Raw genomic sequence first — 14,138 nt, 5'->3', positions numbered from 1 at the left:
GTTATTGTTTAATGAATATAGAGTTTCAGTTTGGGATGATAAGAACATTCTGGAAATAGTGGGGGTGGTTGCATAATAATGTGAATGTACTTAATGCCACTAGTACCCTTAAAGAAGGTTAAAATGGTAAATTTTATGTTATGTGTATTTTAACCACAATAATAACAAAAAGAACTATACTCATGTATCAAAGTGGCCTGCCAGCACATTACTGTAGTCTGAATTGAGTGGTTAGGTGGATCGGTGAGCATCACTGGCCTGGCACCAAGGTGAGGATGTCATGGCCGGGTGCTCTGAGTTTCCCTTCCATTAGCTTTTGAAATTCAGAATGAGAAACGTCCTGGAAGTTATAGTGAGTAGGATTACTACATCCTAGTTAAAAGCAACTGTTCAGACATAACCTTCTCATAGAAATACGTACACATTGAAACCCGTCCCCTCAGACTGATGACATTTCCTCCACAAAATATTTTTCGGTTTGCTCCTCAGGTGAACTTGTTTAGATATGGCCAAGTGTGTACCTTTGCTAGCCATAATCTTATCTCTGCTGCATAGATAGAAGTGCAATTAGTAAAGGCCGTGACCTTAGATTAAAAGCTTAAAGGAAATCCTTAAGAACCTCCAAGAGTCTCTGTTAACCGCTGATGCGGCAGGCCGCTCTCCAAGACACTTAGCCACTCCAGCACCGGTGGCTTGTTACTCATTTGATTTGGTTTCTTCACTGATGTAATTTTTTTATTACATGTAAAGAATTCTCCCTTTTCCTTTCTGCTCTCAGAATAGGCAGAAGGCTGCATCATACATGGACGCCGTCAACATGGAGTCGGGCTCTCCACGACTTGTCCCAGACCATTCTCTCCACCTATTCATCATCTCGATGGTTATTATATACAACATTGTTTCACTTTCCACTTTTCTTGCAGTTTCACCACTCCGATTGCCTTTCAACCTGGCTACTTCATTTCATTGCCACTAACTACCTCATCTTCAGCCAAAAGCCTGAATTTCAGGATCTTTCAGGTAGATTGCCAATTACTGTTTTGAAAAGAAAACTTCGTTCTTTGTTCTTAGGTTTAAGACATAGTTTGTAGGAATAGTGGTTGTTAAAAAACAAAAAGTAAAAAAAAAAAAAAGTCAGTGTAATACATTCTTCTTAACTACACAGTGTGGTAATGGAGGATACTTTAACTTACAGTCACCTGGTTGTAAAAACAGCTTGACCAGTGTTACACAAGAAGCTTTCTAATGATTGTTTTATAGCTCCCATCCATTTTTAAGTGCACCTTTTCTCTGAAGTAGAGAGATAAGGTGGCCTCAGATAGCATTTGATTGTGATAAATGATATCTTGGTTTTTAACCACCTAAGTCAGAAGCAAAATTTAAACAGTACAGATTTAAACATTTTTTCTTATGAAGGAATTGTAACTATCCTTTATTATTTATAATATGTAGTTCTGATATCCACATCTATTTAAGTCTATCTGTATAGGAATCCATTATATTACTTGGGAATTAACAGTTTTTTAATTGGTCAAAGAATGTTGCAAAACGTACTGAATAGAGAGTATACCTAATGTGATCTTTAAGGTAAATTGTCAAGATTAAAACCAATCAAAGTGTGAGCTCCTGAGTGCTGCATAAGAAGAAAGAAAATGAAAACAGAAGAGTCATCAGAGTAGATGGTCAGTTTAGATACGATGGTTTGCTCATGTTACCTAGACTAGGTGCAGGGAATAATCCAGTTAAGTGGTTTTAAACTCTAAGCAGGGAGGTGTCCTTGGAGATACCTGCAGCTTTTCTGAGGTGTGGGCGGAGAGCGGGGAGCGGCTGAGGAAGAGGAGGGAAGGGAGAAGGGGAGGCTGGAGTTTGTAGATCTTGGATGCCCAGCCCTTTAACCAGAGTAGTTCCACTTTTATCTGTTTTATCTGCTGTTCTCCATAAAATTTGACTTCTAAAAGATAATCTGCTGCTAAAATATTTGAAGATCTCTGGTTTCTTTCAGCTACTTGCACAGATAAGGAAACCAGGAAACAGTCTATTTCTGGCAGATAGATTCAGTTAGTTGACAAACATCGTATGCCTATTGGGAGCCTTCTTACATAGAGGTGAATTATTAGTGCAGTCGTAGTAATGCAGAATATAGGTATTTCCTAACCATCTACTTTGTGCAAGAAGGAAACTAATTCCATTCATAAAGAGAAGGCATGCTTCTTGCTGTTAGTAGGGACATTCTAATACAGTCATTCTTTAAGAAATCAATTCAAAATGAAATGAGTGAACATTGTGATTCTAGAACTACCTTTGTGATGCTGCCTTAGGTCCCCTTCATTCGTATTTTCCATTTACTGTCTTGTATAGATGAATGCCACACATGGAGCACTAGTACAACCTTAGGAGAAAGGTGCTCTATAAATCCTTCGAGTTATAAATTTTTATTTTATTTTATTACTTATACAATTGACTATAAAGTATGTTATGACCAACTGGCATAGTGAGAAGCAGGACTCCAGGATGTAATTTGAGAAGGCAGGTAAGAAGATGAGGCTGTGTCCTCGATTGTCTTCTGTTCCTTTGATGGGAACTAAAAAGGTATCATGAATGTTCCAATTCAATGGGACCTGTTTATGTTCAGGACCTGCTGTCATGTGTCCTTGGGGGCAGAGAAAAAAGCCCCTGGTGGATAAAGGAGAATTAGATAGTCTAATTGAGTGGTCACAAACTGGGAATCTGTGGGTCGAAAGTAGCTGAATACAGTCTGCCAAGGGGTTTTCTTTGGACCACACGGTATTACTTTCTTTTAGTGTCACCATTTAAAAATTGTAACATGTCACATCTTAAAAATCCAAATTTCTGGCTTCTTTTGAAAAGTTGGAAGATCTGGCTGCCCTGGGCCCATCTTCCCACATGGCAGCAACCTGGAGCTGAGCAGTAGCTCAGCCCATTTACAGTAGCATGTCTCCTTCAGAATGTCCTAGTCACCTCTCCTCTCTGTTGTCTCACACTTGAACTGCCTCACATGGCCACTTGAAGTTGGAAGGGTTCTTGTCACAGTTTACAGCTCCCTTAAATAATTTCCCATTTTCAGTTTCAAACATTATCAAGTAATCATTGGAATTCTGTGAAGCGTTTTCTCTTGCCTGAGAATTCTTCTTCTTTAGGGGTGTTTAGAAACGGAAAAGTGAGACTAGACAAGATGTCACGTTAATGCTGGCATTGATACAGCAGAAGTCAGTTAAATAGCTCATTCAATGTTAGGTATATTTTATATGTTGGACTCTTTTAAACACAAATAGCAATGCATAGGAAAATAAGTTACCCTTGGCATTTATGGATTCATTATTCTCACAGTTTGATTTAGCTCAATATTATGTTACATATTATATATTGTGGAATTTTTTGTCCTGTTTTGGTTTTTGCTGGCTGCCAGAGCTCATCTGTGATAACTTTTCTCTCTCTTTTTTTAAATCTTAACCAAGGGAGTAGTCTTATGTCATGTTTGTGTACTAATGAACCCTACAACTAACTTCCCTGAGCTGCTAGGTTGTTTCTTTTTGTGCACGTCCTGCAGCCTGGATCATAACCTTATTAATCCGAATTGTAATATATGAGGTCAAATAGTAGATGGGGAAGTGGGAACTGACTTTGCAGAAGGAAATCTAAGTACCCGCAGAAGGGAATGCTGATGAGAAGCAAGCTGAGTCACCCAGCAGAAAACCAAGAAGCCTTAGAAATCTGAGGGACCAGGTATTTCAGAAAGCAGAATGAGGCTAGGGGCTGAAAGCAGTAGAATTAGTTAAAAGTTATGAAGAAGGGGGCGCCTGGGTGGCTCACTCAGTTGAGCATCTGACTCTGGGGTTTGGCTTGGGCCTTGGTCTTGGGGTGGAGCCCTACATCGGCTCTGCGCACAGCAGGGGGTCTGCTTGAGATTCTCTCCCTCTCCCCCGGCTCACGTGCACTCTCTAAAATAAATAAATAAATAAATAAAATCTTTAAAAAAAAAAAAAAAGAAAGTTATGAAAAAGCTTTTGCTGCACTCCATCCCACCCAGGCAGGCAACTCCTTCTTCATCATCGTAGGAGATGGGAGGTTTATTCCTGGCGAAATTAAACCAAAAAAGTGATAGAATCACAAACTCCAGGTATAGCTGAGATTGGTTGGGTTAAGGAGCTGAACTGAAGGGGTGCCTGGGTGGCTCAGTCGGTTAAGCATCTGCCTTCAGCTCAGGTCATGATCCCAGGGTCCTGGGATCCAGCCCCACATCGGGCTCCCTGCTCCATGGGGAGCCTGCTTCTCCCTCTCCCACTCCTCCTGCTTGTGTTCCCTCTCTCACTATCTCTCTCTCTGTCAAATAAGTAAAATCTTATCAAAAAAAAAAGCTGAACTGAAAACATGAGGATCACGTGAAAGTGTACACGTTGTGTGGTAAGCTACCAGCTCCTTCCTGTGTCCAGATTCTAGAATTCTGGCACCGGGCATCGCTGCCTTGACTCCCATACTCTGGGCATGAGATTGAAGCATCTTTCTCTGGCCCTGGAGAAAAAATATATAGATGCAATCATTTGGAAATTCTGTCAGTGAACCCAACAGATATCTGCTCAATTATTCCACCAGTCAGTAAGTCCTACCCATGACCACACGATATCCAAACAGCTATCTACTATCTCACTCTTAAATATAAGGGTATAACTGAGGATCTTCAGATATTTTAGGCAATATCTAACATGAAAGACAGATACCAAAACCAAAATAAAAACAGAAGAGAAAGAATAGAAAAAAACCTTTAAAAATCGTAAAATTAATATCCTCAGAGAATAAGAGATATAAATTCATAAAGCAGGAGAGAATGTTATTTAAAAAGAAACAATATTCACAAAGAGAAAATAGAATGATGGTTGCCAGGGACTGGGGGGGACAGGGAAATAGGGAATTGTTAATGGGTATAGAGTTTTAATTTTGCAAGATGAGAAGAGTTCTGGAAATTGATTGCACCACAATGTGAATGTACATGACGATACTGAACTATATACTTAAAAATCGTTAAGATAGTAAATTTTATGTTATGTATGCTTTATCATAGTCTAGAAAACAATACAAAAACAAGGAGTTCTTGGAAATTACAAATATGATAGCAAAAAACAAAAACAAAACAATAACAACAAAAAACAAAACCCTAAATAAGAGTTGAAACAACTACATAAAAGTTGAAAGATAAAGATGAGGACATCTTCTAAAAAGTAAGACAAAAAGATAAAGAAAGAGGAGAGAAAGTTTTTTTAAAAAGTTTGGGGCTCAATCCAGGAGATGAAGTATCTGAGTAAAAGAAGCTAATACAGAATAAAACAGTGGAGAGGAAATTATCAAGGAAGTAATACAAGAAATTATCCTAGTCCTGAAGGACCCGAGTCTTAAGACTGAAAGGACCTGCTAGGCGCTCAGCGTTATGAGTGAACAAAGTCCATCCCTGGGACGTACAAGAACACCGACTATAAATAGAAAAATATGAAAGTTTTAAAAGAACACAGATTACTTGCCAAGAGCTATAAATCTGAATGGTAGAGGAGTGTTTAATAACCTTGGAAACTAGAATGCAGTGGAATTCTGTCTTCAACATTCTGAGGGAAGTTTTTCACCTAGAATTCTGTACTAAACCAAATTATCAATTATGTGTGAAGAGGATAAAGATGTTTCATCACAAGCAAGGTCTCAAAAATGATTCAGACGGTACCCTCTTTTTCAGAGAGCTAATAAAGTTTGTGCTTCACCAAAAATGGAAAATAAACTGAGTGAAGGGCCTGGAGTGCAAGAGTGGAGGGATCCAACACAGAAGCAGGAAGCAGGCCTAGAAAGCAGGAGGGTGCAGGGCTGTGAGGAGAAGGGGCCAGCAGCTGCCACCAGAGTGGTTAGCTTGTCTGGTGACTGTGGCTGGGTGGAGACTTGAGAGAATAGACTTGAGAGGGCCTTAAAGAGTTTGGGAGGCTGAGGTAGCTACAAAGAAAACTAAGTGAAAAACAAGTCTGTTATCTCCAAGAAAAGTCTCATTCATAAGGAAAAACAAAAGAATATACGTAGTACTTGATGAAGCAGTGGACAAGACGTATATTGTTGCAAATCACATAATAATTTAAATCCTGATGACTGATTTCACTGAAAGTGTGTTAAACAGTTGTGGACGCATTGAGAGAAAGGTAGGGGATATGTAGCCGAACTCACATATCCTCTATTAAATAGGAAATCAGTAGTTAATATCTAAACTTGATCCAAAATAAAATATATGCAATTAACATTCTTTTTCTAAAAATTTTAGTGGAAGAACGCAGTTTTGTTGAAAAGCACAGATGGCCATCGAATATGTACTTGAAGCAGCTTGCGGAATACAGGAAGTATATTCACTCCCGGAAATGTCGTTGCTTAGTAATGTAACCCAGAGCTTTTATATGCATACGCTTTTTATTATTATTATGAAGAAGAATGGGATACCTCTGTGTTCCAGTAAAATTCTGTGACTGAAACCAATATGGGCGTTTAAAAAACTACCATACAGCTTAGTGTGTTTGTTAGTTCTCTGAAAAAAACTACTATTGTGATCTTAAAAGGGAACAAAATATACCATAGGCTAAAACCAAGGCTTCACCATCCTAGTATGTAAAGCTGTCATACAGCTTCTTTTTCCCTTTAAAATGCCCAGTTGCTTTAGTGATATTAATACACCTCCCAGTTAAGTAATGTTTAAGTTAAAAAAAAAAATCATGTAGTATTAATTAAAAATTTTCATTATGTCTGATTAATTGCTCTATTAAAATAAGGGCATTTTAAAGACCCAGTATGACTATTTCAATAATGAAAAATCTAGGGTAAAGCTGATCAATCTGAAATTTTAGGAATAGAAATTTGCATGAGATTTTGAGAGTGAAACGCCGCTTGGTTTCAAATCAGTGACAGTGTTTGGACCATCATGAAAAAGCTTTGTTTTTTATGTGGACAACCCAACTGAGCCACTTTGTCTCTTCTGTGGGATTCTGATTGGGCAGGAAACCTGAACAGGGCTGGCTTCACAGCCGTGGCACCTGTCTCACCACACAGGGCCCCATGCTTGGTTCAATGCTCTGCTGTTGCCATCTTGAAATTCTTAATAATGTTTAAAGAAAGGCCCTGCATTTTCACTTTGTACTGGGCCCCCCAAAGTATGTGTGTCTCCTAACAGGATATGTACTGTATTTTCTTGCTCAAACATCATTCTCTCTGAAAGCAAAAAAGAGGCACTGACATGGAGGGAAGAGAAGGAGGCTTGCTGGAGCGAAGAGATCACGTGGGGTTTCCCATTCTTGGGGACGTCTGTACCACGGGGGGTGGAGGGGGCTCTGCTGCCCCTTGGCGGGCAAGGGAGATACGCCTTGTGTTTACTCAGCTTTAAAACGCTCACAGTTCTGGCTCTATCACAGTTGAACAAATGCTTTCTTGCTCATTCTAAGACCGGGGTGTTGGTAAAAGCGACTGACCGGTGTGAATTTAAAACGCATTTATAAAAATGCTCGTAGGAAGAGATGCTTTCTAGAGAAATTGCAATCAGTGGCTTAAGAGTTTTTTGTTTCATACTCTTACTAAGGTTAGGAGACCTGCGGCTTGAATTGTTTGAATTCTAAAGACCATGATGTTATTTAATGAGGAGTAGCATGAATCTTGTCCTTCAAGATAACCCAGTAAGTTAAGAGAAAGGTTAAAGACTCAGTACATAGAAAATGGTACTAGCATAGAATTATAGTTTCTCTTGTATCACATGTCAACAGAAATAATTAGGAGCTCACAAGCCGAGAGATGGAAAACGAGATTACTATTTATCGATAACATCATTTTCATCTGTAATTCAGTATTGGGATATATTTTTCTTTTAATTTCTAATGACTTCAAGGACACCAAGTTTTTTCAACTATTCAAAGGTTTGATTAAACAGTTTTATACCACAGTATTAGACATAATACTATACAGTTAGTCCTTGGATGTATATCAACACTGTTAGAGTAAAACAGTAAAAATGCCCTATATATATCTTCCAAGAAACCTGATTTTAATTAGATTATATCGATGAAGATTACTGGAATGCATTTTATGTTTTTTGTATTTTAATCACTTGAGTTAACTCTTGGCAAATCCCATTTGATAAGGATAAGCATTGTAAAAAATAAATACTATAGTAGATCTCTAGAAATTCATCACATATAAGATCTTTTAAAACACAGTAATAGCCTTATGTTCTTCCTAAGGTAGTCTTTCCCCTATGTGAATTACAGCACTTAAAATTCTAAATCAGTAACTTTTGATCTAGGAAATTGAAAAAAACATTAAGTTCTAAAGCAAAATATTTTCTTGAAAATACTATTTCACATTTACATAGACCATAGATACTTTTGAGGTTGTTTGACATGAGTGGAAGTTGAGTTTGGAAGCTGGTGCTCTGTGGGTGTTGAGCATGTAGATTTTATTACGAAAGTCCTTTACCACCTGTGTGAGTAACTCGAGCACACAGATGTTGTGGCTCTTCAGAGCTAGTCAGAACAGTAATCAAATTAGTTTTTAAACCTAGACTCTTCAGTACCTTTGAATTAACTCAATTTAAAATAACAAATTTAAAAATACTTATAAACTATCTTGGAGAAATGAGTGCTCTTTTTGAGTTTTTTTTTTTTAATTGAAAGATTATTTCTAGATGAATGTATGCTTTGAGTTCATCTCTGCTTCAGTATATTTACCAATCATTTTAATTAGAGAAGATACTGTGTGATAGAACTAAGGCCTTTTCTTTTTGGGCCAGGTTTTCACCTTATATAGCCCTTTGTATACTTCTGACTGCTCTCTGTTCCTATTATAAGAGAGTAGGCTTATAAAATAGAAGTTTCAGTAACATAACTGAAATTCACCTTGTCCGGCCGGCATGGCAGCTTCACATTGGGCAGTGGCAGAAAACCGAACAGTTGGATAAATTGAACTTCCAAGACAGCTAAACTTTTCAATTGCAATTTTAAAAACTACACTACACTGACATAATTAGAAAAAAAAATTTCCTCAAGAGTACTTTATTTTATTTAAAGCATCTGTTTAATTCAATCTTTAATAATTTTGCTAAGAAGGGTATGTGTGTATTTTAATATAGCCTGACCTGAATTTATATGTTTTTAGTTTTAGTATTTAACATTTTGTAACAAATAAACCTTTTTTAAAACAAGTTAAACACAGTGTCCTGCAATTATTTTACCTCGGATGTGGAAATGCTGGAATAAATTTGGGAATACTGCCTGTGTTTCTCAAGCATAACTATGTTTCACAGATAATTTCCATTACATGTAGGGTATGTAGAATATTGTTGATGTTGTAGATGCCTGTGATGAGATAAAGACATTTATATTACCTTGACCAGCTGGTACCAGAAGTTCTCTTAACAAAATAACTGCCTTTATTTAGAAAAATGTTTTGATAATTATTTACCATGGAAGTGAGCCCCGTGGGCTTGAGTGTTGGCTGAGGCCAAGACTTTTGAGAAGTAGGGAAGCCGCTCTGCATAATAAAGGGTTAAGAAGTTGGAACTTTCCAACAAAATGGAAAGACAAGCTACTGAAGGGGAGAAAGTTCTTGCAAAATCATTTATCTTATAATGGGTTAATATCCAAAATATGTAAAGAACTCATACATCTCTTAGCAACAAAGCAATACAATGTAATTGAAACATGGGCAGAGAATCTGAACAGAGATATTTTTCTAAAGAAGACATAGACATGGTCAACAGGCACATGAAAAGATGCTTAGCAGAGACAGACATGCAAATCAAAACCACAATGAAGTATCACCTTACACCTGTTAGAATGGCTATTATCAAAAAGATGAGATAACGTGTTGGCGAGGATGTGGAGAAAAAGGAACCCTTGTGGAATGCTGGTGGAAACAGATTGGTGCAGCCACTATGGAAAACAGTGAAGAGGTTCCTCAAAAAATTAAAAATGAAACTATGATATGATCTAGCAGTTCCACATTTGGGTATTCATCTGAAAAAAAAAAGAAAAAACTAACTTGAAAAGTTATCTGCACCTCCATGTTCATTGCAGCATTATTTACAATAGCCAAGACATGGAAACAACCTAAGTCTCAATCATTGGATGAAGAAGGGATAAGGCAAATGTGGTGTATATCTACAATGGAGTATTATTCAGGTATAAAAAACTATGAAATCTTGCCATTTGTGACATGGATGGACCTTGAGGGCGTTACGTTAAGTGAAATAAGTCCAACTGAGAAGGACAAATACCATGTGAGCTCACTTATATGTGGAATCTTAAAACAACAGCAACAACAAAAACCACCAGGCTCATACAGAGAACAGATTGGTGTTTGCCAGAGGTGGAGGTTGGGGATTGGGGATGGGTGAAATGGGTAAAGGGAGGTCGAAAGGTATAAACTTCTAGTTATAATATGTTATCATTGGATGTAATATACAGTATGGTGACTAGTTAATACTGTATTATTGTCTATTTGAAAGTTGCTAAGAGAATAGATCTAAAAGTACTCATCACAAGAAAAAAAAATTTGTGACTCTGTGGTAATGGATGGTAACTAGAATGTGGTGATCATTTTGCAGTATCTACAGAAGGTGAATCATTATTTGTATACCTGAAACTAATGTTACATGTCAGCTACATCTCAGTTTAAAAAAAAAAAGAATTTGGAACTTTCCAGGGCTAAGGAGGCCAGATAGAAGAGGGAGAAAGACAAAGCAATCATAATATGAAAGTGGAGTGTGCAGTATGTAATACAATTCCTCCCCAGGTTACCCAATTGGTAGTAAAGTCTACTAAATCCATAAAGGCCTCCACGGTTCCCCTGGAATTATGTTGCAAACATAAATCTGACCTGGCGACACACTCTTCTAGAGGACCCCGATTACCTATAGGAACCTCCACAGTCCTCATTGCCATCACGGCCTTTCATAACTAGCCCTGTCTGTTCTGCCTTGACGTGTGGGATATTGGCTGTGCACTTGCACACTTCATAGTCTTCCTGTGCCTTGGGTTGGGTTGTCATTCCCTGTCTACTTTGCAAACTCCTGCATATCCTGTAAAACCCCACTTAAACATCATATCTCTTTTGCTCTCTAGGACTTAAGAGTCACTTCTGCATGTGAATAAGAATTAATTCCTTCTGCATGTGTCTTTCCTTAGCTCTTTATTCATACCTTTCTTATGGCACCTCCTGCAATTTAGGTATTTATATATTGGTGGTTTCTACTTGGCTATAACCTAACCCTCTGAGAAACATGGGACTGACATAGACCGTGTATAATAAATGGCACTAAAAAGGCCCGAGTGCTTCCGTTGGAACAATGATCAAAAACTTGTTCCTGCAAGTGAGTAGCATATGCACACTTGAAGCTTCGTTTGCCCTGTGTCCGGAGTTGCCAGAATCAGCTGGCATGGGGGACCTGGAGTGACCATGGTGGCTGGCTCTCTGGGGGACTGATGAACAGAATGGAAGAGTGATAAGTTCCTGACCATTGGGGGGGTGCAGAACATGTACCAAGTGATCCTTGGAGACACCTGCCTGGGAGTTGCCACTGAAGGTCAGCAGAAAGATGAGCTGGGGGGACAGAAGAGTTTCAGTTGTGAATAACGAAGGGGAACAGTGTTACTCATAATGTTTGTATGCAAATGATCCTTTAACTGCATGAAAGTGATTTCCCTGGCATATGAAGCTAATTCTCAAATTCTTAGTTGTCCTGCTTACCTGTCAGAGCTTAATGTTCTTAAAGGCTGAGCTTAGCCCCTCATCTTGACTTGGTGCCTGTCTTATTTTGTTCACAAGAATGGGTGTCTTTTTATCTTATTTCTTCTTCCTGTAGTAACCACATCACCACCCAGAACTCTTTGAATACGTATAACTTCTCCGACTCCAGAATCATCAGTGGTTTGACATGCCATGTTCAAGCCACAGCCAGAAGTTATTAAAAAGGCTTCTCATTCTTGTTATTTTTTAGTGTTCACATTTTCTAATAGGTAATGTATTTGGGAGGCTGAAAGCTCAAAACAATATAAAAAGTATACTTTGGGAAAAGAGTCCTTGCTCCCACCTGTTTCCCTTCACCCCGTTTCCCACATTCCCCATAGTAATCACTTGCATTCATTTTTTTAGGCACAGTTACAGTGTTGACTTATGTGAAAATGAGCAATGAAAATGCATATTTTCATCTTCCTCCTGTGGTAGACAGAATAATGGCCCCCCAAAATATCCACATTCTAATCCCCAGAACCTGTGAATGTTACCTTTTATGGCAAAAGGAATTTTTTGCAGGTGTGTTTAAGTTAAGGATCTTGAGATTCTCCTGAATGGGTCCCTGGTAACCCCAAGTGCCCTTATGAGAGGGATGCAGTAGAATAAGAGTGAAGACAGGAGGCAATGTGGGGAGGGGAGATTTGAAGATGAGAAAGGGGTCATGAGCCAAGGAAGGACAGTCTCCAGAAGCTCTTCAGCAAGGAAATGGATTCACGCCTGAGCCTTCAGAAGGAACCAGTCCTGATGACAACTTTAGCTCAGTCAGACTGATTTTGGACTTCAGACTTCCAGAACTATTAGAAAACAAATGTGTGTTGTTGTAAGCCACTAAGTCTGTGATCATTTATTACAGCAGCAATAGGAAACGAATATACCCTTTTCCTTCACACAGAAGTGACAGGAATTACATCCTTTGTTCTCAGTACCATTTAAGGGGGGCTGAGTGGGGTCTCAATACCTTTAACTCAGTGATTCATTAAGCCAGTTGCTCTCAAATGGTAGCAGTCATCAGAATTAGCTGCAGGGGCTTTTAAAAGCTGAGTGCTGGGCCCTAGCCCCAAAGTTCTGACTTTGCAGGCCTTGGTTGGAGCGTGAGCATTCGCATCTGAAGCAAGTTCCCAGGGGATGCCCATGCTGCTGGTCCACAGAACACGCTTTGAGAACCCATCAAACAATTCCATTTCTCTTGGGTCTGAAGCATCTGACTACTCCAGGCCCTCCCCCTCCTCTCTCTGTTTGAACTTTGACCTCTAGACCCAGGCCCCTCCTGTCTCCTTGATAGTTTTTCTAGCTCTGGTACCCTCTCTTCATTTTTCTGATTCTGTTTCATAAGAGTTTGACTCAAAGCCAAGAGTCTCCCATGAGGCCTAGGCCTGTGGGATCTCCAGTCAGAGCAGAGCCGCCCAGGATGATTTCTCTTTATTGGGGGTTGAGCGGGGGGAGGGTGGTGAGTCAGGGGAGAGGGGCTGGACTCAGATACTCAAGATCACACACTGAGCCTCCCAAAGGCCTCACCTCACATCACTGTTGACCTTCAGTCTCCTCTGGAGCTCCCAGTCTCCCTGTGCTTGTGCTGTGTGCTGGGTCTTTGAACTTCTTGGCCAAGAGATGATGCAGGGCTCTGAACTCTCAATGAATGAAAGTAAAATTAACTTCCAAAAGGACTTAGACACAGTCCTATATATTACTCTTGAAAGAGTTTCAACAGGAAATGTGAGTCCTTCAATCTTTTTTGTTTATAATGACAGATTTTGCTACTGTCTCACAGTATACATTTTTTTTCCTGAAAAATTGTCCACCTCTTTGTTGTCTTCTCTGATTTTTTAAAAAATATTCAGCTGCTGTAAGAATTGGAAGCAACATTGGAGCATAATCATATTTTTTAACGGAAGGTCCTAGAAGATCAAAGTTTGGTTAAACCGGTTTTGTGGGTCCCAGGAATTCTTCCCACAGGTGGCAGGGTGTTACTGAGTAACCAGTGTCCCCCTCACCCAGGCTTGCTTCCAACTTCTGAGTGCTTTTCCTTTCCTCCTCCTGATTGGAAGTCTTGCTTTTTGCCTTTACTTTAGTAAGTTTAAAGCTGGAGAAAAGTAACTACAGTTTCCTGTTTCAGTTTTCATAAAATTTATTTGGGCATTTTTATTTTCCTAGAAATCTCTTGTCTAATATTCTCATGTGTCACCGTGGTAACTGGACACATAATTGTTCTTGGGTCTTATGTCCCCTTGGTTGGAAGAAGAGTAGGGTTGGTATTCTAAATTTGTAGTGACTTCCTCTGAGGAATGAATTGCCTCAGAGTAAACTAGGACATTTTGTGTAGAGTTAACTAC

The 14,138-nt window shown here is 39.0% G+C and overlaps 1 protein-coding gene across 2 annotated transcripts in view; it reads left to right on the top strand.

The window, feature by feature from the left end:
- RHOBTB3 (Rho related BTB domain containing 3) overlaps nucleotides 1-9,223 on the top strand; it is a 55,380-nt gene extending 46,157 nt beyond the window's left edge. For both annotated transcript variants that reach the window (XM_078067042.1, XM_036084458.2), the window contains exons 11-12: nucleotides 924-1,020; nucleotides 6,305-9,223. In XM_078067042.1, coding sequence (XP_077923168.1) covers nucleotides 924-1,020; nucleotides 6,305-6,420 — 213 coding nt within the window. In that variant the 3' untranslated portion in view covers nucleotides 6,421-9,223. The remainder of the gene's footprint in view (nucleotides 1-923; nucleotides 1,021-6,304) is intronic.
- Nucleotides 9,224-14,138: the final 4,915 nt, after the last annotated feature.

This window comes from Halichoerus grypus, chromosome 2 (assembly GCF_964656455.1).
Source record: "Halichoerus grypus chromosome 2, mHalGry1.hap1.1, whole genome shotgun sequence".
NCBI lineage: Eukaryota > Metazoa > Chordata > Mammalia > Carnivora > Phocidae > Halichoerus > Halichoerus grypus.
Note: the sequence above shows the minus strand (reverse complement) of the source record. Positions and strands in the feature narration are given on the sequence as shown.